This window comes from Podarcis raffonei, chromosome 15 (genome assembly GCF_027172205.1).
Source record: "Podarcis raffonei isolate rPodRaf1 chromosome 15, rPodRaf1.pri, whole genome shotgun sequence".
Lineage (NCBI taxonomy): Eukaryota > Metazoa > Chordata > Lepidosauria > Squamata > Lacertidae > Podarcis > Podarcis raffonei.
In genome coordinates, this window is record NC_070616.1 from 31073916 (window position 1) to 31101839 (window position 27924).

Here is a 27924-nt window from a genome sequence, read left to right on the forward strand (position 1 = left end):
TGGCCTCTGAATGGAGTGCTGGACTAGATGGGCCCTTGGCTTGATCCAGCAGCGCTCTTCTTATGTTTGTATGGGCAGCTGTGGCTCACACTCCCCAGGATTTGCCCCCTACTAAGTTCCTCTTCCTGTAGGCTTGAATATGCATCCACTTGTCATCTCGCTTAATCCTCCTAAAACCGCCTTCCTATTTCAGTGCTCCGTTTCCTCATTAACAAAGGCTTGGGGGGGGGTTGGCAACAGATTAATATTCTCTATAAATATTATAAAATGTTGCATGTCCCATTAAAAGTCTATTAAAATTCAATTAAAGTCCAGTTAAATAGCTATAAGCATGATGTTAGTCCATTGCCTGAACTCCACCATGCTAAAACCCAGCCCAGGTAGAAACATTCCTCCTGGCTTTGGGGGAATCAGGACAGAGTCAAAATGGCAGCAGGTTGGAATGGATAGCATGTGATTTGTGTAGTAGTTCCTGCCAGTGCCTGTTTAGGGGAAGGGCCGTAGGTCAGTGGTATAGCATCTGCCTTGCATGCAGAATGTCCCAGTTTCAATCCCTGGCATCACCAGATAGTCCTGGAAGAGGCTCTCTGTAACCCTTGCCAGTTGCTGCCAGTCTGTGTGGACAATACTGAGCTAGATGGACTAACTCAGTACAAGGCTGCTTTTTAATAGTAGTAGTAGTAGTAGTAATAGTAATAATAATAATAATAATAATAATAATAATAATAATAATAATAATAATTTTATTTGTATCCCACCCTCCCCAGCCGAGGCCAGGTTCAGAGCAGCTAACATCACAAAAACAACAGAATAAGCATAAAAACAGACATCAATTAATTAAAATACATCTTAAAATTAATTCAGACAAGTTAAAATCCGGGCAGGTGGCAATTATCAGGGTGGAGTTGAGAGTGGTTAATAATTGCCAGGACCAACTGTTTCCACTGATCATACAAGGACCTGTGAGTGGGTTGGGGCCTCCTTCATGCTTGTTTTTATGCTCCTATTGTATGTGCTTTCCCCCAGTCCTTTGAGATAATGCCATGCCTGGTACATTGAGATCTATGTAGCTGCATTTACAAGGATGCACAATGGGTGGGTCAATCCAAAAGGCGCTGAATGAAATGGGCACTATCAAAACAGAGCAAAATTCCATTGCATGGAACGTCAGTCACTTCCAGATGATTTAACCCTGAACTTCTGAAGAAAGCTCAAACTGGTTGGTTTTTCAATGCCTTCAAATCGTGCTCAAGCTCAGACTTTGCTGATTATCCAGGGCAAGGATAAACATCCAGGAAGTACACAGTTGGGTATGTCCATAAGGTAGAGAAAGTTGTTGTTGTTTAGTCGTTTAGTCGTGTCCGACTCTTCGTGACCCCATGGACCAGAGCACGCCAGGCACTCCTGTCTTCCACTGCCTCCCGCAGTCTGGTCAAACTCATGCTGGTAGCTTCAAGAACACTATCCAACCATCTCGTCCTCTGTCGTCCCCTTCTCCTTGTGCCCTCCATCTTTCCCAACATCAGGGTCTTTTCCAGGGAGTCTTCTCTTCTTATGAGGTGGCCAAAGTACTGGAGCCTCAGCTTCACGATCTGTCCTTCCAGTGAGCACTTGGGGCTGATTTCCTTAAGAATTGATAGGTTTGATCTTCTTGCAGTCCAAGGTAGAGAAAGGGAATGTATTAAATGTGTGCAAGGGCAGTTGATCAAGATTTCCTGTGATTTCCAAGCTTCTTAAACAAAATTAATGGTTATTAGATAGGATATTGAGATGGAGCTTCCATGCTCAGTGGCAGTATGCCTCTAAATACCAGGAGCTAGATGAGGACAGTAGCTGCCTTGGTGCCTTGCTTGTAGCTTCCCCCCAAACCATTGGTTGGTCACTGCTGGAAACAGAATTTTGGTCAAGATCAGAGATGGTTAATACGTGGCCTTCCAGATGTTGTTGGACTCCAAGTTCCATGAACCCTAGCCAAGATGCTCAGTGGTCAAGGATAATGGGAGCTGGAGTCCATCAAGATCTGGAGGGCTACCAGTTCCCCATCCCTGGTTTAAATGAACTGTTAGGCCATCCTTTTCCAACCTGGTGCTCTCCAAACGTTTGGGACTCCAGCTCCCATCGTCCCTTTCCATTGACCATGCTGGCTGGGACTGATGGGAGAGGGAGGCTGCTTTGCTTTAATCCATCCAGGATGTTCTTATGTTCTTATTGTGGGGCAGGGGGCATATGCAGGGGCTCAGAAACAAACAAACAGAAAGTGGTTTTTTTAAAAAAATAGCACAGTTTTAAATTGCTAAACCGTTATTTTAAAATTATAAATTGATTTTATTTGTTAAGTTGCTTTAAGAGTTCTTCTTTTGTACAAAGTGACTGGCAACTTTAATAAATAAAATAGCATCAACAATAGTAACAACCCTTCTTGAAACCTCATGGTGAAGGGCAAGTAAAAAAAAAAACAAAATTGCTGCTGCTGCTGCTGCTATTGTCATTTTGCACATGCCCAGAAACACTCACTTCTCCAGCCAAACTGCATGTGTCCACAGAGAAGCATGTCTGTTGCAATCAAACTTCTCAGAGGCAGGGGTAGCCAGTGTGAGCGTCTCCAGATGTTACAGTGCTCCCAGCCCCCATTTGGGGATGATGGGAGTTGTAGTCCAAACCCTCTAGAGAGCACCACAATGGCTGCTGTCTCCCTGGGGCCTTACCAAGCCCTGCAGGGTCCCACAGTCAGAGGCGGATTTAGGGGAGTGAAACCAGTTTGGTCGCACTGGGCGCTGAGCCTCTGGAGCTGCACAGAGGACACTGCAACTATGATTTAGAAGCAGAAGAAGGCACTGAATTTTGGCATTGCACAGGGCACCACTGAAATTTGAGACCCCAAGGTCCGCCACTGTCTGCTTAGCATGGGATGAGAATAGCTTTACGAAAGGCCCAGGCAGGTGAGCATTACTGCCTGCACTTGGGCACCTGTCTGGGCTGAATATATCTCAATTCCCAGAGCCCGATGTAGCTACCAGGAAGCCAAGTGAAAGATTCAGATCAAATCTGACAGCAGATTAATTCTGTGCCAAGCCGTGTTCCTGCTCCTCTCATAAAGCATTACAGGGAAGGCAAAGCTTTAGAATTCCAGCTCCCCAGCGAGCACACCTGGGCAACCTCTGGTATTTGGAAGTGTGAAGGGTTGGCTCTGGAGCACCACAGACACGGGTGCCCTCTTGATAGGCGTGAAGAAGCACCTTCAGTGCGGTGTGTTAATGAGCTTTTAAATATTCTATTTTATTCATATGCCTGGCCTGTCTGACTAGACAGGATTAAACGTGCCGACTGAAAGTGCACATTGGAATAAGTGACAAACATCCAAAATTAATGCAAGAGGGTAGGTCTGGCTCCAAAGGATGGCATATTCTTTTTGTATGTTATTTTCTTAAATATATGCATTTTTTAAAATGCACATGCATTTCTGTAAACATCACTTGGTTGGAGAAGGGCACCTCAAAATTTGGAGTGGTGCCTGTGGTTTGGTTCATATATTGTTGCAGAAACTGCTAATTAAGTAGGTTACAGGTAGACTTTGGAACTGCCAAGGAAGGTTTGTCTAACCACCCCCCACCCCACCCCCAAAATCTGATGGCGTTCCAAGACGCATTTGGCATGTTGAGCTTTCACTTTTAATCTCCTTGTCTTGGTAATTGAAATGTTTTATCTGCTCCCTCTTGTCTCTTTTATAGTTAGCTAGTTGTGTGCATGTGTATTTTATTGTTGGGCTTGACAGTGTTCTGTTCGTTAGCTGCCTTGGGCATTTATTTTAATGGAAATGCAAGGAAATAGGCTTTCAATCAATAGGTGCAGTTCCAAAGCCAAAGGCTGGTCTTGTTCCAAAACCTGCAACACGTTGCTGTAGATCGGTCATCTCTTCCCCAAAGTGGTAACTGTTGACTTTTGTTTTCTTCTGCAGACGGTGCTTCGTGACGGCAAGAGAGAGAGCATTATGAGCACACTCTTTGTCTCCCCATCCGACATTGAGAACGGCCAGACCATCGTCTGCCGAGCTACCAACAAGGCCATTCCCAATGGAAAGGAGACCTCTGTCACCATTGACATTCAACGTGAGTATCACAGAATTGTAAGTTGGAAGGGACCCAGAGAGTCATCTTCTCCAACCCCCTGCAAGGCAGGAATCCTGGCCACAGCTATCCCTGGGTGGGCTTGAACCAACAACCTTCTGGTTAACAGCCAGCTGCACTGACCCATTGCGCCACCTGAGGGTAGGTTAACTCTTTGCAGTCCTCTTTGCCATTTTATCTGGAAGACCTTTTCCTGTTGGGACACATTCTGCAACCTGCACCTGCAACCTCATTTTACAGAATCTGTTGCCTCACCACTCTTAAAGCAACATAGAAGTAATCAATTTATTTCTTTGAGGGTGAAAAACACGCCAAGACTAAGAACAATGAAATATATTGCTGCCTTGGGGTATGCTGTTGTACTGGTTGAAAAAAAATCCCTTCCTATAAGGAAGAGGTCACCTGGCGCAGGGCTAGTGCTCAGCAGCCATTTCTGATATTTTACATCACTCTAAGTTTGTACTGAATTGTATTACCTTCCTGTGCACTCTGAGGCTTGTTGCGGGTGGGAAAGAGACTCCCCTTGGTGCCAATGGTAGCTTTTTTTCTGACGCTCCTTGTTGTGCGGCAGAATAATTTTCATCTGGCTCACAGCTGGGAATGGAAGGGGTAAACCTCACATCCACATGCACAGTAATCCTGATGACAATTGCTGCCCTCTCCCTCTGCCATACCTATCATTAGAAAATTATTTCTAAGAGGTGGATAGTCTAAATAGGCCAATTTGTGATTGCCTTGATGGAAAATAGACATTTTTCTGGTGGAGGCTGGTCCATTATGGTAAATGGGGTAGTGCCCCATGGACCTCCATCTGCTCTTATTCAGCCCCCTGCTGCCCTCTTACTTACCTCCAGTCCAGGTGGTGGCACTGAGTGTCAGCTTCCCCCTCTTAAGTCCCAGTGTTGGCCTTGTAGAACTCAGTAGGAAGGAGAAAGGGCTCTGTCTGCCATCAGATTTGGCTCCACATACTGTTGCTCTTCCTGTCTTCTGCCCCACCTGTGCTAATGGGAATCAGTTGCCCCTGGATTTCTGTCTAGCGTGAGAGCTTTCCCTTGTAAACATGAATGGTGTGCAGTAAAATACATGGGAACACGTTTTCCATACCACTGTATCATGTAACACACAAGCCAAAGTCTCAATGTTGCTGTGGATATCCATGGCCACACCAGAATGGAATGTGTCAGTGAATGACTTATAAGAGTTATCAATGGAGCACATAAGACCTTGGGGGGAAAAGATAAGTGGTTTATGTTTGTTTTAATTGAAGAAGTGAAGGTGTTGTATGCATAGAGATGACGTAAAGAAATTACCTTAGTGGCAACATTTGGAATGTATTTATTAATGAGGCAGTCTTCCACTGGTCAAGGCCAGAGAGATATGTTCACAGTAGTCATCAAAATGCAAGACAGTCATAGTCTCAATGATTTAGCTCTCTGAATGAGTAGCAGTTATTGCCAGATGAATTGACAAGATTCAGAAGCAGCCGGAAAATGAAGGTCTGGAGAGAGACGTGAAGGGCAAAGGTGAAGATGTGATGCTGAGTTTACAAATCTTGATGGCGTTGTTGTCTGTTGTGATTGAAGTGAGGAAAACTTATGGAGGGGGTTTAAGAGTGTTATTTGGCTAGAATGAGCTTAAATTGCTGACAGGATGTCGCCTGTCAACTGTTCAGAGAGAAAAAAGCACAATAGCTTCTTAGTGTTGTTAGTAGGAAACCAGTCCGGAACAAGAGAAGCAAAGCTGGGGATTATGTGTGGGGAAGTCCTAGATGTATTATTGAATGTAAAGTTGTGAATGAGAAGGTGGGAAGGAATTTTAAAAAGATGATCAAGGGCATTTCCAGTGGTGGTGATCTGTGGAAGGCAATTGAATTGTGAGAAAATATCTAAGCTATTTCTTAGATCCTGGTTTAAATCTCTGTTGTAGGCATATAAGGCTCAAACAATGAACACAAGAACATTTGGAACATAGGAAGCTCTCATATACAGAGTCAGACCATGAAATAATAGAATTGTAGAGTTGGAAGGTATCCCAAAGGTCATCTAGTCCAATCCCCTGCAGTGCAGGAGAATCCATTTAACTCGGTTAAATGCCCGGAGGCACTGGCTCTCCAGGATTTCAGGCAGCGATCATCCAATGGCCTTCAACCATTGCACTGCAACCCTTTCATATTTATTATTAATTTTTGGCATATATATACTTTCCAATTAGCCATGTCCTCTGGGTAGTCTCACAAATTTAAAACTGGTAAAATAAAATAAAAATTACAATGAAACCTAAAAAAAACACACCAAAAAGATACCCCAAAAAAACACTATGGCAGAACAAATGTCAAGATAAAGCCAGAATGAAACCATCACAAAACTGCATAAGATAAACACAAATGATAAAAATCAGCACTAAAACTCACACAGCATTAAAACTAACAAAATAGTTATAAGAATTATAATGAACTATACCTTTGTTATTTTTAAAAAAGGTCATTACATTACATTGATGCCAAGTAACCCTCTCTGGGGAGAACATTCTTCAACTGGGAGGCCACTACAATAAAAACCTCTTTCTGTAATCTCCACCTACTTTGCCTCATTAGGCAGGAGAACCTGGACAGGGGCCTCCAGTGAAGATCTCAGGATCTCGACAGGTTATATTAAGGAAGGGACTAAAATCCCACAATTGCAACCCAGAGGCTGGGGCTCTTCAGCCTGCCCCTAGAATTCAATATCCTAAGAAATAGCAAACCACTGCTTTTGTATTTCCATATTAACAGGAGGTATGTACAGCTCCTCCAAACAAACAGATGTTCGCTGCTGATATACATTTTGGTCCTCAGTTTGCCACATGGTGAAGATATTGTCAGAAAGCAGCCATTCTCTTGCTGCCATGTCCTCCACGGTCTTGTTAAGCTTTCCAGCACATTGTGTTGAATGCATTTTTAATCAATCCAGACTAGCTCCAATAGCAGCTACATTTGTGCAAAGTCTACTGATTCATTCGTTAAAGCCTTTCTTTCTTAAGAGGCAGCACAAGGAATTCCATAAGATATACATCTGCCTGCCTTCCATCTTTTTTTTTTTTGTATTTGCTGCTGTCAAATTGGGCCTGACCTTCCCCTCCTCTCCCTCCCCTCCCCCAGCCCATCATCAGCCACATTCGTAAATTCCTGCATCTGTATTTGCCATCAATTTGCAATTGCGGGGTATTCAATATTAGCATGCCAGCTGCTTTCTTGGTTCCAATTAAAAACAGGCTGAGCAAACTCGAGTGCAGCAGAAAATTCACCACTTAAAACTTCCAACCATTTCACTGCAAGATTAACAGGCTCTCAGGTTGTTCTTTAGCATGTCCTGACAGAACTGGCAAGATGAAATGAGATAATGGTATGGGTTATTTCGCAGCCAGCAAACAGTTACAACAGCTTCAAACGCAGGGAGAAAACAACAACACAGAACTTGAGGCATCATTATGGCGTGCTGTACAGTATAAGGCCAGCAACGTGAGCTGAATCCCCAAAGGCAGCAGAAACCAATTCAGAAAGGGGAGATTCAATAAAAGACCAATTTTTACTCCAAACCATTAGGTAGACCACGCTGCGAAAGAAATAATAATATCCCATCCAGCTATTAAAAGAATTTTGCTTTTAATGGTCTCTAATGGGCTTATCAGTTTAGCAGCAGTGGCTGGTTGATGGAGAGGGGTATAATAATAAAGGGATGAATTCTTCACTCTGCAGCAGCAAGAGGTTTGAGATAGCAGACGTCAACCCCTAGGTGGGAGCTTTGTGGTTTCCTTCAGCACCATGGACAGGGATGAACTAATTGTCTTTTTCTTGGTCTCTGCTCACATGTATGGTGGGTACGATAGATCGCCTTGAAAATAGGCAAGGGCTGCTAATGGGCTTGCAACCAGGATCCACTTGCATGGAGTTGCTGTTTGTGAGAACTTATGGCTCCATGTTGGGGTGGGGGAGGCTGCGCATATGTCCGCTGCAGTTTGTGCAACTTTGGCAACCTCGAAGTTTCAAGGTCCCCACTTGCAATCCCCTCTGTTCCCCACCTCTAATTGGAAGTGGCATGTGAGTCTCTGCTGACAGGCCTGACCTGGCAGCTGCCCTCCCATTGTGAAAGGAGAGCAGGCCTCAGAGGGAATATGAATAAAAAGTAGCATTTCACACACTGCTTTTGGCTTTGGTGGGACTGGCTGAGAAGCAGAACTGCCCAGGCCAAAAGCACCGTGTTAAAAATAAAAGTTTAACCCTCACGTGCTGCTTCTGAGCCAGCAGTACATCCCTGAATATAGAATGGAAAGTTTCCTTTCTGGAGCAAATTTCAATTTTGAAGTGAAAGCAGCATTAGGGTGGGGGGGTGGCGGTAGGGGGAAAGAGTCACTTTAGAATCCACTTTAGGTCTTTAGCAGCAGCCCAGTTTGGTCCAGTTCTTCAAATTGTCCTCTCACTTTGGTTAAGATCCAAAGCAGAGTCCTGCTTCAGAGTAGCTGAAAACATCATGTTTCCCAGTTGACTATATTGTGGAAATGACACTTTGATTGAGATGTATTTATTTGTTTATTCGTTCGTTCAGTTAATGTCTCCCTTCTCAAACTGATTTCATAATGCATTATATATACATGGATTTCATATATAAATAAAGTTGCATAGCCGGTACAAACACTGACTAGGATAATAAATCGGGTGATGGACAACTCCACTTGGAAGACTTGTTGAAAGAGGAAAGTCTTCAGCAGGTGCCAAAAGCATGAGAGAGGCAGGGCCAGTTCAAATTTCACATAAGCTAGTAGTTGTGCCTGTATGTGCAATATCTATAATGAAGTGAAAACATTTTTCAGCCCAGCCTCACAAGCAACTTTCCAGGGGTCACATGCTAAGGATGGTCATTGCCAGAGGCAAAAAATGGGCAACTATTCTCATCCTCTCCATCCCATCTTCTGCCTGCATGGCAATTTCTCTTTTATGGAGAGCCTGAGAGAAAGCGTACCAACTTTCGCCTGATTGTCCTTTTCAAAGAGAAAGCAAAGCTTTGGGAACATTCAAAGCACATTTAAAGCATATGTGGCTTGCCCCAAAGAATCCTGGAAACTGTCATTTATCTCCCACAGAGCCGCAGTTACCAGCACCTTTAGCAAACTACTGTTTTAAGGATTGTCGTGAGAAAGTCACCTGCTTTCAATGTTTGGAGTGGTTGTGAACTCAGAGCACCTCCCAGAAGACCCATTTTGTTTCAGACAGCAGCCAGAAAGCTACCAAAGCACATGGTTCAGTATTTTGGCTTTGTCTAAAGCAGATGCATATCTTTAAGCGGCACAGCTGGATGAGAAGCAGTGCCACATTTTTTTAAAAAAAAACTTGGGCAAAGTCTCTTCCTAGGCCAAAAGCAGCCCACTAGATGCCAGGCACTTCTGATCTGGCAAGGGACTCTCTCCTGACATGAAAGGGGATGGTTCCTCAGAAACACTGCCCATGACATTAGGGCCATGAAGCTCTCTAATTCTTAAGCAGCTTGGTCCAACTGGCTGATGCTTAAGAAGTTGGCCTTTGCTGTTTGGGCCAAGTGAGGAAGCTGCAGTGTGCACGTTCCAGCTTCCGCTGTGTGCGCAACATCAAACCTTGGTGGTCTCTGCTTTTAAGATTAAAGGTGTAAGAAATGAATTCATTTTGTGAATCAATTGCTCCATAAATGACTTGGCAGAAATAAGGTTTCTGCTGCTTAAAAGCCAATCAGAAATATCTGCACCCGGCAACAAGGGTCCCTCACTTTAGGATCCCTCTAGTTAGATAAATTCAGCGAAACCTCACGTTTTTATGATAAGGAAAAAAATCCTGGTTAAGATGACCCATTGGTGCTCAAGCAGAAGGTAGTGAGAATCAGCCCTAAGCTGTCACTAAACTGCAGAGTCAATCCAGCTCTCCACCCCACACCCCTAAAAAGAGACCTGGGGTTTGTAAGAAAAAGAGAGAGACTAAGCAACTCCAGTTGGAACATCTGTTCAAAGTGATTTCCGTTCCACCAACCACATCAAAGCAGGCCTCCTGTGAGTTATGTGCCGAACATCACAAGTGGGATTAAAATCATGTTTAATAGTTTGATATGCCATAAACTATTTATACTGCCAGAACCCAGTGGCTGTATGGAAATTCACATCCTGCGTGCCAGGAAGGAGCAGAGCGAGGTTACTCCTGACTCTTCCGCCAGCATTCACAGCTTTCTCCTGCTACGCTAACACTCCTGAGTTTGCATTAGCAACTTTGGCTTGTTTCCAAAAAGCAAGAGAGAGGGGTGGAAATGTTCAAGGCCTGTTGGTGAGTTGGAGATGTGCCTGAAGGTGGTGGGGGAGGCTTGAGGTGGAAATGGGAGTTCAAGAAGGCGAGCCAGGTTTTGCAGAAATATGTATCAGGTAACTTTCAAAATCCTGCCATTTGCTGGCTTTTTAGCCATCAGGGTCACTGCAAGACCACTCCTGTATCACAGAGGATTCATTAGGCAGCTAGTAGACCTGCTTTCAATCTCTGCCCTAGGCTTGATGGACACTTTTTTGGCTTTGTGGGACTAAGATAGCAGTTCAGAGAGGTGGTACCTTGGGTTAAGAACTTAATTCATTCCGGAGGTCCTTTCTTAACCTCAAACTGTTCTTAATCTGAGGTACCACTTTAGCTAATGCAGCCTCCCGCTGCCACCGCACCACCACTGCACGATTTCTGTTCTCATCCTGAAGCAAAGTTCTTAACCCGAAGTACTGTTTCTGGGTTAGCAGAGTCTGTAACCTGAACTGTCTGTAACCTGAAGCATCTGTAATCCGAGGTACCACTGTACGGCTAACAGTAGCAGGATGAAACAAGCATAATAAAACCATTTAACATACATCCAAAATCAGAACAAAATGCAAAAGGAACAGGCAAGAGCAGAAGTTTTAAAATGGCAGCAGTAGCACGTGGTTTCATCTACCCCCAATCAGAGAAGGAGGCCACAAAATAAATGCTTGTGTCCTATGAGCCCAAAGAACTCATCCAGTGTGGGGTGGATATATCAGCTCTGTCCATTGCGGAGGAAATCAGGTTGGCTGTGGTAATGTGTATTTTACAGTGCAGTACAATCCAAGATCTGCTAGTATGAGGAAGCTTGGAATACAGGGATATTGGGTTAAACTGAAGTCTCTCATCCCTGTTCAGCTGGGACTTAGCCAGCTCAGCCAAAGCCAGCTGAACTGACACTGGGGTAAGTCCCCCAAAGGGGAGTGGCGAGTGTGGCTGGGGGGTGATGGGGTAGTGGGGAAGACTTGCCCGCATTCCAATCTCCATTCAGTTCTGTCATGTGACCCTTTGCCAGGCTCAGGCTAGCTCAGCCAGCTCCTGAACAGAGTCTGGAATAGGGGCAAATTACACCTGAATAATTCCCCATGGTATAAATTATACTGGCATCCTGTAGTTTTGATTGCTGTGCCAGTCACATCGACTGGATTGCTGAAATGTGCTCTATGTGGGGTTATCTTTGAAACTTCAGGTGGTCTAGAACAGGGTTTCCCAAACTTGGGTCTCCAGCAGCTTTTGGACCACAATTCCCATCATCCCTTACCACTGTTCCTGCTAGCTAGGGATGTTGGGAGTTGTAGTCCAAAAGCAGCTCCAAGCTTGGAAAACCCTGGTCTAGAATGCAAGAGCAAGGATGTTGGTGAGGGTGGGCTGATTGCCACTTCATTTGCAGGCAAAGTCCAATGCGTGGATGACCTTTAAAGCCCTAAATGGCTTGGGTCCAGAAAATTATAGGGACCACCTCCTCCCATACCAACTTCCTTTTTTTTATATATACCAACTTCCACCCAGTTCAGAGGGAAAGGCCTGTCCCTAAAGTATCCATGCATGGTTGGTGGTGACAAGAGACAGTGCCTTCTCAGTGGCTATACTGTAGAACAACTTGTCTCCTCTTGGGTTGTCTTCTGCCAACTAATGAAGACGTTATTTCAACAGACTTTGGCCATGACACACAGATTATGATTTTATTTCAAAATTGCATTTTAGCCGCTACGCCTGACTCCGTTATACTTTGTACTGGTAGCATTGCTTTTTAATGAGTCTGCGCCAGATTCAGCTAAGTTGTTGCAGAAGCAGAAGCTAGCACAATGAGTCCTGTTAACCCAATGGCACTTTACTCTTCCCCCCACGTGACTCTCACCTCCTTCCCAAATCTGCTTTAGAGGGTTTGGAGAACCCACAGAACAGGATATGGGGGAGGAGAAGGAATGGCGTTTTGTCAAGTAAGCAGAAATGCTTGCACTTACAGATCACTTTAGTGCACAGTTGAATTCCACCAATTGTTATTTTACCCACCGTAATCTCCCCTAAGTAATGCATATGCATTAGAAGGGCAGGGTTTTATTTTATTTTTAAGTCTATAACATACATACATCAAAAGAGGAGGTTGTCTACTGGATCTCTGCATGATTCATGAATGTAGCCTTGCATTCTTCCAATCAGCCCTGAAGTTGGGTGCAATTTTTTTCTGCGTATCAGAATCTGAAGGTGCTTAGATTATCCAGTCACTCCTTGCACAAAGTCACAGGAGTCACCCATTCTTACAGTAGGCTGTCTTCTCCCAATCAAGAGACATGTTCAGAACCGTGACTCACGCAGAACCACTAAGGCTACAATCTTAGACACACTTACCTGGGAGTAAGCCCCATTGGATACAATGGTACTTAATTTTGAGTTAACATATATGGGATTGCACTGTAAGGGTAAATAGCTTTTTCACCTTCTTAACAGTTGGAGGAATGAATCATAGTTCCCAAGGAAAAAAAGTGTTTCTCAGTACTAGGACTTTGGAAGACAATTGTTCATGGCTTATAACATTCAGCCATTCAGGTTGTGCATTCTTCACAAGCTAAGAAAACGAGCCAAGGAGACTTGGTAATTCAAATGAATTACAAAAAGCCAGGCATGAATTATCAGTTGCAACCGAGTGGAATTACATTATGTTGAACGATCACTTATGTAAATGTTACTTTATTTCTGGTGGGGAATCTTTGGCATGCCATTACCAGATCATTAGAAATCATGATTCTATTTGCAAAGGAAAGTTCAAAGGCTTTCATTCATTCTTATTGTTAATTTACTTTTTTTTAAAAAATGAACAACTTTCAGAGTAAGAGGGTGCTTGCTCTCCTTCAGTATACAAAGAGGATTCTCCTGTACATCCTAACCACAGCTACTAAACTATCAAACAATGGGGAAGCTACTAAAGAGAAATGTGATTCATATTTAACAAAGGAAGGTGATTAGCTGTTGTTGTCTAACAATGGGGAAGTGTCAGGATGCCTGCAAATGAATTAGGAGTGTGCTATATATCTCAGGGATGTTATGGGAGCACAGCTCATTTATATTCCAACCTGTGTCTGCCTTTATTGTTGTTTGGAGTGCGCATTTTAAAATGAGATTAGGCTAAATTGAAAATACCTATAATTTCTCATCATAATTTCCCAGCCAAAAGGCAGGTGGCTGCACTCCCAACAAAGAAGGAATCTTGGTAAAGTACCAGCGGCTTTGATAAAGTTGTAGCCAACAAAGGATGGCCTATCACAAGCCACACTGCCTGCCACCGTCCAGTTATTTATTCTCTCCCTCCTATCTAGCTTCCTTTCGGAGCTTCGCTACCGCCGCCATTGCCAGCTGAAGCTTCCTTCCTCCATGTAAAAACATGGGTTTCCACACTGCGCTCTGGAGACCCTTGTGGTTCTTTAAAGAGGATATCAATCATTGTGGATGAGCTTCTATGAAAGACTGACTGACAGGCTTCTAAGAGGTTTGCAAAGTATAACAACCAGTTACACAAACATTGAAATATAAACATCCATAATTAAAAAGCACCCATTTTAAAAAACCATAAGCAATAAAACAAAATCATGAAAACAACAAAGCAATTAAAACAGGACACTTGGGTTAAGAGATCAAGGGTATGCCTGTTTAAACACATGCATTTTCAAAAGCCAGCAGCATGCCAATACAGATGGGGCCTCTTGTGATTCACATGTAGGCGCAGGAAGTGTTGGACTATTTCTAGGGAATGCTCTTAGTTCACAGATGGCAACAGGGAAGCCCAGCAGGCAGTGCCTCCTGTGAGTTGAGTGTGTGCCATAGAATATTTCCTAGAATCCTTTGCAGCAGACAAGAACTTGAAAGCAAACAAGCAGGAGATCCAAAGCAGACATATCAACAGGCCAAGGGGCCCCTCAAGGAATAAAGTTTGAACGTTGTTGGTCTAAAAAAAGCGGATAAAGACAGAAATAGAGATTTATTTGCTGTTATCTGCTCAGAGTTGTTTTTTTGTTTATGGGTCTGACTCAGTTGAAGCAGCTTCTTATGGTAACCAGACAAAAATGAGGATGCAAAAGTCATCTTACAGAGATGTAGAGAACCTGTGGCCCTTCAGCTGTTTGGGGGCTCCAACTCCCATTATCCCTGATCATTGGCCATGCAGGCTGGGGCTGATGGGCTTGTCTCAAGAAGGAGGGGAAAGAGAGAGAGATAGAAGGAGAGCTGACATGGCAGTGATTGAAGAGCAACAGCGAGTGAGAGAGATAGAAGGGAAGTAGTGGAAAAGCAAGAAAGAAGAAATTAGAAAGCAAGAAAGAAGAAATTAGACTTATGATCTGCCTGAACAAACATCAGAAGGAGAGAGACTGAGGGTCTTCATTATCAAGGTGAATCCAAAAGAAGGCAAGACCAACAGGCATTCCTCAAGTCCATCAAGGTACTGAAAACCTGAGCTTCAAGAATCAGTCAGACTTTATCTCCCAGTAATACAGTGGTACCTCGGGTTACATACGCTTCAGGTTACATACACTTCAGGTTACAGACTCTGCTAACCCAGAAATAGTACCTCGGGTTAAGAACTTTGCTTCAGGACGAGAACAGAAAACATGCTCCGGCAGCGCGGTGGCAGCGGGAGACCCCATTAGCTAAAGTGGTGCTTCAGGTTAAGAACAGTTACAGGTTAAGAACAGACCTCTGGAACGAATTAAGTACTTAACCCGAGGTGCCACTGTATTGGTTTCAATTATCCAAGACCTTTTACGTTATTACAAAGGCAGAAGGTTGCAAAGACTAGGGTGGCAACTAAAAGGAAGATTTCCAGCTGCATAAGCAAAAAATCAATAAATTAGAATGGTTCTCTGCATTATTATTATTATTATTTACTAAATGGTGGTTTCTGCATGTGGGTGGACTTGGAACTAATTGGTTGGCCACAATAGCTCAGTTGCTAATTGATAAGTGGTAAGTGGTACAGTGTTGTCTTGTATTAGGAAGCAGAGAAGATTCAGCTTGGCACTTCGTAGAGTTCCCAAACTAGTGAACATATTGCTGGGACATTTTCTTTTTCACATCAGTAGAGGGTGTCAACGGAACCTGCAAATGTACTCTGCTCTCCTTTGTTAGCTCTTGCCAGTGAACATTTCCACACAAAATGGAGACACTGAACAGAGGTGATATTGTGGGGACAAAATGGGGCTGTGAAGCTTGACTGTCACTTCTGTTCAACAAGGCTTTGCAAAAGTCCTTCTTGCCCTTATGGCAGCTTTGATTTTAGCAATACACAAATGATCTGGTGTAACAATAAGACCAGTTGCTGGAGAAATGAACAGAAGTTACTGGCTCCTTCTCCCTTCTGCTCTGGTTAAGAGCTGATAATTTGTCAGCAGAAGAACAGGTGGATCATGAATAATCTGCAATCTTTTGAGTGAAGGGCTCCAAAAGTCGAAGCGGTCAGACTCCTCCCACCACCATCTCTCTCTCGTTCTCCCTCTACAGCCACGTTCCAAGGAGCCACACTAACTTTAGGGACTGACTCCATTCTGCACTGACGGCTCTGCCAATCATCTGATTAATATTCATAAGAAGCAGATGGACGGGTGACCATTCAGAAAAGGTTCTTTTTCCATCTGGCCAGTAGAAGTGTTGAATTGGTTCTTGTTCTCTGCTAAACAACCATTACAGACATTCTTGCAAAGAGAAGAGCAGTCATTAGCACAGCCTAGCAAATCAATCTGCACCATAATGAGTGCAGAATTTCTACAAAGGAGAGGTGCTGGGGCTCTAAACTGCCCGGGACTTGTACCCTCTGATACAAAACTTATATCACAGTCCTTCCCCAACCTAATGCCATGCTGACTGGGACTGATGGGAATTGTAGTCCAAAGCAGCTGGAGAGTGACAGGTTGGAGAAGTCTAGTCTGCCTCTTTTTCACCAACGTGCAGAGGCTGATTGTGATCACTCCTTGGTGAAGGAGATAACAGTGCAGGTGCTCAGTGGTGCTCCCACCTTCCTTCTCACTTCACATGCACTTGGGCTGAGCCCCAGCAATAAAAACAGGTTGCCCTCAGTGAAAGTTGGTTCAGATGTGGGCAGGCTGCTTGGACGAGTGAAACCGACCACCTGTCTCCTTGATCCTTGCCCATCCTGGCTCATAAAAGCAAGCCAGGCAGGGATAGGCTTTGTGGGGTGATGAATGCTTCACTCTGTGAGGGAATCTCCCCAGACCCACTTAAAGAAGTGGTTATTAAACCGCTTCTTTAAAAACCATCTTTGGACCCGGCCATCATAGCCAGTTATCGCCCTGCCTCAAATCTTCCATTCTTGGCCAAGATAATTGAACGGGTGGTCACTGAACAACTCCAGGCATGCATGGAGGAAGCAGACCATTTGGATTTCTTCCAGTCAGGGTTCAGGCCTCATCATGGGACTGAAACCACCATGGTCATGCTTGTGGATGATCTCCGGTGGGCTAGGGACAGAGGTGAAAGCTGTTTCCTAGTTTTGCTTGATCTTTCAGTGGCTTTTGATACCATTGACCATGGTATCCTTCTGGACCATCTAGGGGGGTTGAGAGCTGGGGGACTTCTCCAGTCTCAGCACAGGGACTCACCCTCATAGCCTATGCCTGCCTTCCAAACCTAGGTTCCCTCAATATGTTTTGATTCCAGTCTCATAACCATTGACCACTGGCCATTCTGGCTCAGGTTTATGGGAGTGATCTCATAGTGTTCTATGTTGTGCAGTGCTCCATTGTCTGAAAGCCAAATCATCCATACGAATTAGAGGGTGTGGGTTTTTTTCTTTCTTATTTTCCTTTCTTACCCTTTTAACTTTGTCTTCCCTTTCTTTGTACCCCTTGTAACTTAGATGTTTGCCATTATATTACGTTAGGGTTTTGTTTTGTTTTGTTTTGTTTGTTTGTTTTTGTTTTGTTTTGTTTTTAATGAAAAAAGGCAAGCTGGAGCCTTAAAAGCTGAAAGGAATATGACACCAATAAGAGCTTTGCAGGGGTTTTGAGGCTGATGAGTGAGAATAAATGCCTTTTTTTCAAATTAGCAGGTGCTCCCCCAAAACCATTGTGCACTGCAGTGTTAAGGGGGAGCAGTTTGAAGCAGTGATTTTTTTTTCATTGAATAGGATTCATAGTCACTCTCTATTTTCATGTGTAATGTTACATGCACATTAAAATGCAGGGTGCTTTAGGCATTTCCCCATGCTGATGTCATTCAGATGTTGTTGGACTCTTTTTCTCCTCCCAGCAGCCCCAACCAGCATTTCCATGAAGGAAGTCGTAGTCCAAAACATCTAGAGGGCATGGGTTTGATAAACCTAGAGCAGGCTTCCTCAACCTCGGCTCTCCAGATGCTTTTGGCCTACAACTCCCATAATCCCTAGCTAGCAGGACCAATGGTCAGGGATGATGGGAATTGTAGTCTCAAAACATCTGGAGGACCGTGATTGAGGAAGCCTGACCTAGAGGAATCAGAGGAAGTTAATTGTCATTCTTAGTTTGCAGAAATTGAAGCTAGGGTAAGGCAGTCTCAGGCTACAAACCTATGCACACTTCTCTGGGAGAAACCACCATTGAACAGAATAGGACTTCTGGGTAAGCATGCATACAATTGCACCACACACCTGGAATTAAGGATTTCAGTAGTTAATAGGAGGGCCAATTTCTCCATCTGCATATTCATTATGCCATCAGTTTCAAGAGATTACTTGCATGTGTGAGGCAGGTATCACATATCAAATGCTAGAGGCAGAACTTTCATATGTATAATTTAGCTTGTTTTAAAATGTTTTATTGATTTGTTTGTTTGTTTAATTAAAAATAACAAAAAGAAAGAAAATAAAAAATGTAAAGCGTAAAGCGTCACAGCTGGGAAGGACAAAAGTACAAACATACAGTGCACCTGCAAAGGGATAATAAAGCATTAGCTTGTACAAATATTCCATGTAAAACACACACACACACACACACACACACACACACATCCCACCTGTGAGTTCCATCAATATTGAATATAAAGATCCTATACATTCTTAGCCATATACTGGTGGCACTGTGTCCCTCATTATTCATATAAGAAATAATATCATGGCATATAGCAAAATATGAAGTGTGTGGTACGCTATATACTTTGTTTTTTACACTTTGTAAACCACTTAGAAATCTATTTTGGCATTAAGTGGTAAATAAATAAACATGTATGTATTTTTCCATTTTGCTTTGTTTCACATATTCGTTCATTCATTCCATTCCATTCTTGTATTGAACAGCTTTTTTAAAAAAAATGGACAAAAATTGCATTCAAATATACTTAAAATGCATGATTTGCATATTTGAGAAAAGTATATGTATTTTAGCCATACTCTATTTACATGTATTTAATGCAGCTTGCTTATTATTGAACAGACACTTGCATCACAAAATGGGGCAAAATGCCCAATGGAATCCACTCCATTCTGTTCAGTGGTTTGAGTGTGTGTGAATCAATTTGGTTTGCATTAAAATGCAGAACAACCAAAGTCCTCAAGATTCCTTATACATCACTGAAAATACTAAAATACTTTTCAAAAGAGGCAGTTCACACTGAAATACAAGTTATTGAATGATCATAAGGTACAAGGCAGTGGCGTCACAAGGGGGGCAGGGGGGGCGGTGCACCCCGGGTTCCACGTCTGGGAGGGTGACAAGAAGGCACCCCGCGGGGTGCTTGCCCTGCCGCCACGGGCACGGCGGCACAAGCAGCCATCGCACTGCCGCAGCTGCGAGCAGAGGATCCTGCGACGGTCCATGCAGCGTTCAAGCAGCACCAGCAGCAAACAGCTATGTACAACGCATGCGCAGTGTCGCACACATGCACTGTATACGGACGGCGGTGGGATGCCTCTGGCGCCGCTACAGCCACAAGTGGAGGATTCCTTCCACCGTCGCTGCAGCCATGAGCAGAGGATCCCACCACCATCCGTACAGCTGTCGGGCCGCACCAGTGGCAAACCGCCATGTACAAAGTATGCGCTGTGTTGCACACATGCGCTGTGCATAGCAATGCCACACATGTGCTGTACATAGTGGTTTGCCACTGGCGCCACTGGAGCACCGTACGGACAGCGGTGGGATCCCTCCTCCCTGGCTCACCTTAAGCGGCTCCTGCATTGCCGCTTTACAGCGAGCCAGGGAGGGAGGGAGGAGGATGGACGGGAGCTGTGACTCCCAAGAGGACGAGCTGCGCAGCTTGGCCAGAGCCCCAGCAAAGCGGCATAGCTCCCTCCCCTTCCCCCAATGGCTCGGGGTACTTGGGAGTCACAGAGGTGGGGGCGCAGATGCGTAGGAAGGGGGTGACAAAAAAAAATTTGCACCAGGAACCACCTGGGCTTCCTACACCTACGGTACAAGGGATATATGTTCACCTGAAATCTGCCCATACACAATCACCTTGGTGAAGCCACCTTGAACTGCCTACTTTTCACCCCCAGCATCCTGCAATCACAGCACATACTGGCATTTTTCTTTACTTCAGTAGGGTTCATTCCACCAGTGCAGATTATGACAGGGTTATCAGAGTGAATAAATATGCAGAATTGGGGAAAGGACCTCAGAACCTGGTGAACCATGGCACTGAACCTTCTTCATTCCTAGTAGGAGACACACACACACACCCCAAAAAAATACTATCATAACCATTGATAGGCTGAGAATATTAAGTCCCTGGATTGGAGAACTCAATAAAGTGCCTATAGTCTGATGTTTCCTGTCCATACTGTAGGGGTGAAGAACCTGTGTCACTCCAAATTACAGTTGTTCCTGCACTAAGTTTTGTCCTGATAGCTTAGTCGGTAGAGCATGAGACTCTTAATCTCAGGGTTGTGGGTCTGTGTCCTGCATTGCAGGGGGTTGGACTAGATGATCCTTGTGGTCCTTTCCAACTCTACAATTCTATGATTCTGTGATTCTATTATCATCACTAGCCATTGCAGTCCAACAATATCTGGAGGGCTACAGGTTTCCCACCCCTTATGCCGTGGGTTTCATTGATCCTCAGTGGTCCAACCTTCTCCTCCAATACCCTTCTCAATCCTCTAGATCAGAACTTTCCAAACTGTGTGTTGTCACACAATAGTGTGTTGGCTGCAGTGTCACACAAATGCTCCCTGCACTCCCCCCCCCCCCCGGGTTGGAAATGGGTTAGTTTAACTTCCAGTTTGCTAGTGAAACTGAATTATTCTGTTGTGAAATTATGCATGTCTAAAAAGTGTCTTACCAACATGAAAAGTTTCGAGAGCTCTGCTTTAGATTCTACCCAGCCACTTGCATGTTCCACAGCTTTTTCTTGCACTCATCCTGACTGCAGGTTTCTCATAGCTATCTAGTTGACCACTCTGAAAGCACGATGCTGGACTTGATGGGCCATTGGCAATGCTCTTCTTATATGCTTACGTTGAGGTTATTTTCCTTGCCTTGATGCAACGGCCTCAAGTTCAAGATTATTAATAGCCCACAGATTTGACATTCTAAAAACTAATATCTGAGTCCATACAATAAAGAGAAATATTGCCAGGGTGGCCTCCTCTGATCCCAGCTTAGTCGTGTCGGTGTTGTCATCTTCAGAGTGACACCAGTCTTCAATCCTTATGCTCCTATGTTGGAATGGAAAACATGTTGGGTTTTGTGGGGAGTGTGTGTGTGTGTGTGAGAGAGAGAGAGAGAGAGAGAGAGAGAGAGAGAGAGAGAGATTCTTCCTGACCTGCCCACCAGCAGGGCACATGGATTATATCTCAGTTGGTATGAGGTGCCAAGTGGAGCATAATGGATCATCCGCCTCCAGCAATTGTGTCAGCCAGAACACAATTGGGAAATTGAGCCAATCTGGCTCAGACAGCAGAGAGGGAACAGATCTGTGAGATGACAAGAGCCTCCTGTTTCAAATTTTCTGTGTGACAACTTAATTTGCCACACAGGAATTAACTCCCTTTTCACCAGCAGCCTGGTTTCCCCCCCCCCCCCCTGCAACAACTGGCCAGAATGGCTGAAGGGCGATACATACACTGAAACAATTGTTAACTGATTCACAAATTAAGGAAGCCCCTTGGAAGCTGTTGAAGACATCTTACCTTTAAATAATGCCCATCTGCTGACAATTCAGTTACTGCTTTCTGACGCAAGGAATACTCCATAGCAAATGACTAAATGTGACTGTCAGCGCATGTAATATTATCAATGGCTGCTGATTATGATGGCTGTTAATACCACCAGGATCAGAGGCAGCGTGCCCTTGAGTACCAGTTGCTGGAGATCATGAGTGGGAGAGTGCTGTTGCATTCATGTCATGCTTGTGGGCTTCCCATGTATATCTGGGTGGCCTTAATGGAAAAGAGGACACTGGGCTAGTTGGGCCCTGCCCCATCACCCTCAGTCTGCCCTCACCCAGACCCCACCTGCCAGCCTTATAACTTACAACCAGTCTAGGAGGTTCTTCGTCCTCCTCCTTAGTCTCCGTGTTTCCTTTGTAGAACTTAACAGGCAATGAAACAAGAATCAGTTGGCTCCACTAGTCATTTGGCTTTGGCTCCCCCTACTGTTGGTCTGCCTGCTTCCCACCCCACCAGTCCCAGTGGGCACCAGCCACCACTGCCTAGTGGTGCAAGAGAGGTGGTAAAACTGTACCTGGACTATACCACAGACTACAGTCCTCATGAAAATTCACCAACATTTTAGTGTGAATCTCTCCTAATATGCCCATTTTTGTACGCAGTTCTACACATTTTGCAAGACAATTTCCCCTAACATAATGCTTTCTTGTATGTTGTTTTCACTAATATATGCATTTTTATGCACACACCCCAATCTACTGTGCATTTGTGCACCCATTACTTGACTAGAGAACTGCGTTGCAAAATTTGGAAGACTGCAAATTTCAAATCATAGGCTCAAAGGATGACTGTCTTTTGGTATGTGTATGGTTTCAGAAAATGCAAAATAAGTAGGTTCACCTTTAAATGTGAACTGACTCGAATTTCTCCCCCAATCCTAGATACAGTATGTGAAAGATTAGCTCTTACACAGTATCAAGAATGTGTTACAATCTTTGGTCCACTGCGTTAACTGTTTGGATCAACAGATCTTTTGTGTTCGCAGGCCTGTAAAGAGGCAGGCACACATAGCAGCAAAGTGACCTTCACAAAGTCACTCAGAAAAGAAATTGCAGAACAAGAAATAATTGCTCCCAGACTTGCTCTGCTCTTAAAGCCATCATTCGCTCACAAAAAGGAATTTCACTTTGGGGACACAAGACTTCTGGCACTCTAAGGTCAAACAGGTATGCTGGTTAGTTAGTACACAATCATCCATCACAGCAGCCGGACAAAATGGGGAAGCAATACTGCAGAAAGATACAGTTCCTCACACAAAGGTGTGATAGCTAATAGATTGGCTGTTGTCTCTTTACAGATCCACCTCTCGTCAATCTGTCAGTTGAACCTCAGCCTGTCCTTGAAGACAACACTGTAAAGTTTCACTGCTCTGCTAAGGCCAACCCTGCTGTTATCCAGTACAGGTAAGATAATCTGGAATGTGTCACAGAACTGCTTGGGAGCCGGGGTTATTGCTTTGCTTTGTTTTTCTTTTAACCATTTATCTTGTGCTCTTATCCTGTATTTTTAATCTTGTGAACGACCCTAAGATCTTCGGGTCAACAGTGGTATCTAAATTTAATATATAAATAATAATAAATAAATTGTCACTGCTTTTGCTCACAGCTGAAATGATTGGTAACCAGAACCAGCTCAATCATTGCATACTTGGAATATCTGTCCTAAATTGCAGATTTGACATGCAAGTGCTGCAGTTCTTACATAAGGCATGGAGTGTGATGAGTTAGTGGGGAAATAGGATGCCATGGCTGGTTCCAAAAATGAATTTGGGTGCGTGTGTCAGGGAGTAACCTGTCTTAGAGCTGCTTCAAATACTCCAGAAAAGCAGTAAGAATATTGTACCAGTCACTCCCTGAGATCAGAAGTTGGGGTTCTTGACTGTGTCTCACCAACGGTAGAGGCACCACTGATGATAAGAGGCATGGCTTTTCAGTAGCTACACTGATATTGTGGAAGACTTTACTCCTTGAAGCATGGATGGCATATTCTCTGGTTGTCTTTTTGCCAGCTGGCAAAAAAACATTTTTATTCCAGCAAGTTTTTGCCTGCTGATGTTATTTTTGTTGGGATACTGCCAGGGAGATAGAATCCATCTGAGCCCCCAAGCTCGGTGCCGGACGATCCATCGACCTCCCGTAGTCAGGCAATATCAGCAATTCAGCGACACTAAGCCTCAGGCTTAGTGCACACTCTGACAGCAGAATTCACACAGCAAGAAGTTGCACAGCATGAGAGCAGAACATGCATATTTACAGTTTATTAGGCGTTGGTCAGAACAAAGGAGACATGACCGTCTGCTCCGACTGCTCAGGCAAAACAGCAGAAAACGAAACGAACATACAACAGAAAACATCCTGTGAGACAGGAACTTACGCAGGCTGTTATACAAACATCCTGCTCCCTTTTAAGGTGGAACGGAAATATCCTAACAATTTTTACCTGTTGCTTTTAAATAGATTTTAATGTTGTGTATTTTATCTGCTGTGCTCTTTATGTACTTTTTTTGTTTTATTCTTTGTGGAGAGAGAGAGAGATTTGCATTGCAAATCAGCCTGAACAGGAAGCCTGTGAGAGTTTGCCAACACCCAGACTGGATAGGGAGAGCCATGACAAAGCCCAGGAACCCTTTACAACCTAGAGCACTATTTCTCAATTATGGGTCCCCCAGATGATATTGGACTACAGCTCCCATCATCCCTGGCCACTGGTACTGCCAACTAAGGATGGTGGGAGTTGTAGCCATGTACATCTGGGGACCCAAGGTTGAGAAAGGCTGGCCTAGAGAATGCTGCAGCCTGTAGTGCAGAGTTAAGGAACTAGATCTAGCCAGTGGGCCAGAGCTTTATTTCCCACACCCCTCTATGGACCATGTTTGACAGTAAGCTGATAATTAGGGCTTGGGGGCTTTGTACATGGAGCTATGCAAGCCTCTGCAATGGGCTAATCATGGGGGCTGTTGAGGACTTTACAAGCCCAAAAATCAGTTGATTGCTGGTGCTCACAAAGAGCTGTGCACAGAGCATTGCAGACACCACCCCCCAGCTGATTGGTGATATCTGCAAACCTACTTTGACCCAGCTACTTCTTTACCTGCTCCACACTTGTTGTCATATATGACACCAGGTGCAGGGAACTTGGGTGTGGCTTGGTCCAAATGGCTCAACCCTTCTATCAACCGTAGTAATGGTTCCAGCAGCTGCATGAGGCAGCAGTGCAGGAAGTGTGTTTGGATTCCTGGTTCTAGTCCTTGCAGTTCCTTTCATTGTTTCTCTGGAACATCTGAGAAGCAACACGGAGCTGCTCTGTTGGCTCACACTGCCATTGTTAGCATCCATTGGCTTCGTTACTGTTTTTACCAAGGCAGTACTGAGGGCTTTCAAACCAAATTACAGCCCTTTCATTCTTCTTCACTGCAGTGCAGATTCAGGGGTGTGGAAGCACTGCTGCCCTCTACCCAGAATGCAGCAGGTCTCCACAAACTTCTCAGTTTTATCCTCAGGCTGAGCAGATGAAGCCAGTGATAGGCCCACCAAAAGCTGTAGTGAAAACCCTTTGTGCTGATAATGTTGTTATATGGTAATGGGCTCCAATTGTCTCGGCATTGCAGCCGTCTGTGCATTTTGTTGAAGCTGCCACTGTTACATGTGCGGGAGCTCCTTCCCAATCCAGCATGTGGTGGCTGTTTAGAGAGCGCTGGCAGTGAGCTAGCGGAACCATCTGCTCAGGGACGCCACTAGCAGAACACACACGCCGAATGAGCATTCTGTTATGGAGAGGTTTGCTTTATTATATGTTTCCTGCATAATCTTTTACATTCTGAAATAGACAACTTCATTAGCTTCATTTGATTACAACTTTCAGCCTTGCATCTAACAATTGCATGGCGGCTGGCACTCTTTCTCAGAGGCTGTTAGGTGCTATCGTCAGCCTGGGAGTCCCACGTTTACAGGTTTACAAGAGCTTAGTATAAAGAGTTGGTTTGCGTGCTACAAGGAGCATGTGTCATCTGTGCCACCCTCTGCCCAGGCCAGCCCACCTCCCTGATCCAGTCCCAATGCATACAGAGCAGCAAGTATACACAACTTTCCCCTGGTGCTCACCTGGTACTCTGGCTCTACCCATACCTGTAAGAGCAGCCTTTGGCAAAAATCACATGGTTGGCTTTCTAATTCAATCAGGGGACCAACCATGTGATTTTGACCTATGCTTATTGAACTGTATCTGTGTAGATATCATTTGGACCATCCATCTTCATGTGTACAGGTGGGGGCCAGTGGAGGTGGCCTTCTATGTAGCGAGGGATGTGCTTGTTCCCCTCTGAACGTTGGGCCAAATCTGCAAATAAATATCCAGTTTGTCTGCATGCTTTGCAGTCTTGTGGAAAGGAGAAGATTTCCTTCCACCACACTCCAGCAGAAGTGTAGACAGGAGACTGCCTTATGGTTTGCCAGGCCCTGTGCTGCTAAGGTGAGGAGGAACTGCTGTGGTTTCACACATTTCTCCATCCTAACTGGCAGCAGCCATAGCATCATGGGCTTTAGAAAGCAGACAAGCTGTCTGTAGCAGACAGCAGTTGCTATTCCTAGCCGCCAAACACTGTTGCTCCAACATTTGCCACCCGATCGCCCAGATCTATGATTCACAGTCTGCATGCACGCTAACTCATTTGTAGCACAAAAACGTAGTTTTTCTCAATCCAGAATTGTTCATGCCCATCTTCAACATGCTGCTTCAATCTAGATTGCTTCTAGAGTTTGCTGTCCGCAAGGGTCGGCGTGGTTATTCAACACATGTCTGAAAACCTTCCCCTTAGTTAGGTCCTCCATGCCTTTTCCTCCTTCCCAGGCGAATGAAGAAGGAAGTGGTGGTTGTGTTTTGGTTTGCACCCACCCACAATGTAATAGGGTAAGTGTGGATGCACACATACCTCATTACTGGGACTGCCTACATCTGTTTTCATATGGACACACTGTGGGGGTCATGAAGAATTAATCTGCAATGAGCTTTTATTTTTGGAATGAAAGCAGTTTCTCAAGAAGCAATGAAATATGCAATACATGTAGATTGTGTTTGGACTATATAGGAAAGACAAGTACTCTGTCTCCATTGATTCTGGAATAAAATGTTGCATGCATGCAGCCTGAGAATCTACATTTATAAAGTAAGACGTCAGAGGGGTGATCAGAACTTTGAAGAGTGTCTTGTTTCCCTAAAAAACATTTGCAGATCTCTCTTTAGAAGCAGTCTTAGTGGCTCTGCTTTCTGGATAATGTACCTTTTCTTGGAAAGAGCCATCCTGGGCAGCAGTTGCCTAGCCTTCTCTTGGGTTTTCCGTTTTGGAGTTCCTCCGAATACAGAGCATATGCTTTGACTTCTGGTACTCATTACCAGCCACAGTATTAAAAATAAATGGAAGAACAATTCAGAAGAACTTCCAGTTACAGATGAAATGGAGAGAATGGGCTATAGAGTTGGTAGAGATATGGCAGAAAAGGCAGAGGGTTCAGATTGCTGTGGTACAGCTGCAGCAGAGATTTTTGGCTGCCACAAAAGAATAGCAAAGCTACATGCGTTTTATTTATTTGTTTGTAAAATCTGCATCCCATCCTTTCTCCCAAAGGAGTACAGGACATCAAACATCAAAGTGTTAAAATGATACAATTTAATATAAAATAAAGTATATTTAAGACATTTGAAGTATAGGCAGGAGGTCAGCTAAGCAGGAGGACAACTAAGGCCAGGCTATTCCTGTCCAGAAATAGCAGTAGCAAAGATGGGCATAAGCACAGCTGGCTACAGAAGCCACCTGAGACTCCGTTGACATGTTGGAATCTACTTGGAATCTAGGAATACTCCCAAACTACAAACCTTTTACTTCAGAGGTAGTGCAACCTCTTCTCAAACAGGTCCAGCACCTTAATCACAGAGTAAGGCAACTATCTACCTAAAGGACCTCCATCTAATCAGGATTCGGCCTCATTTTATTAGCCCACACCCAGCCCTTCACTGCTTCCAGACACAGATCTAACATCTTCACAGCCTTTCCTGATGCTGGTGGAATGGAGTGATAGAGCTGTGTGTCGTCAGCATACTGATGGCACCATGCTCCAAATCCCCAGTTGACAGCTCCCAACAGTTTCATATGGATGTTGAATATCATAGGAGACAGAATGGACCTTGTGGGACCCCACAACTCAAAACCCACTGGGCTCAGCAACAGTCTTCTAATTCCACTTGCTGGTGATGAGCCTGCAGATGTTCTACTCACAACTGTAATACAGTGCCTTCAACTGCCATCCCACTGAGTTTTTGCAGAAGGATGCCAT

General features: G+C 44.3%; 1 protein-coding gene across 2 annotated transcripts in view; it reads left to right on the forward strand.

The window, feature by feature from the left end:
• Window positions 1–27924, forward strand: part of KIRREL3 (kirre like nephrin family adhesion molecule 3) — a 738195-nt gene that overhangs the window by 563580 nt on the left and 146691 nt on the right. For both annotated transcript variants that reach the window (XM_053367286.1, XM_053367287.1), the window contains exons 6-7: window positions 3956–4106; window positions 22896–23001. In XM_053367286.1, the coding sequence (XP_053223261.1) occupies window positions 3956–4106; window positions 22896–23001 (257 nt within the window). The remainder of the gene's footprint in view (window positions 1–3955; window positions 4107–22895; window positions 23002–27924) is intronic.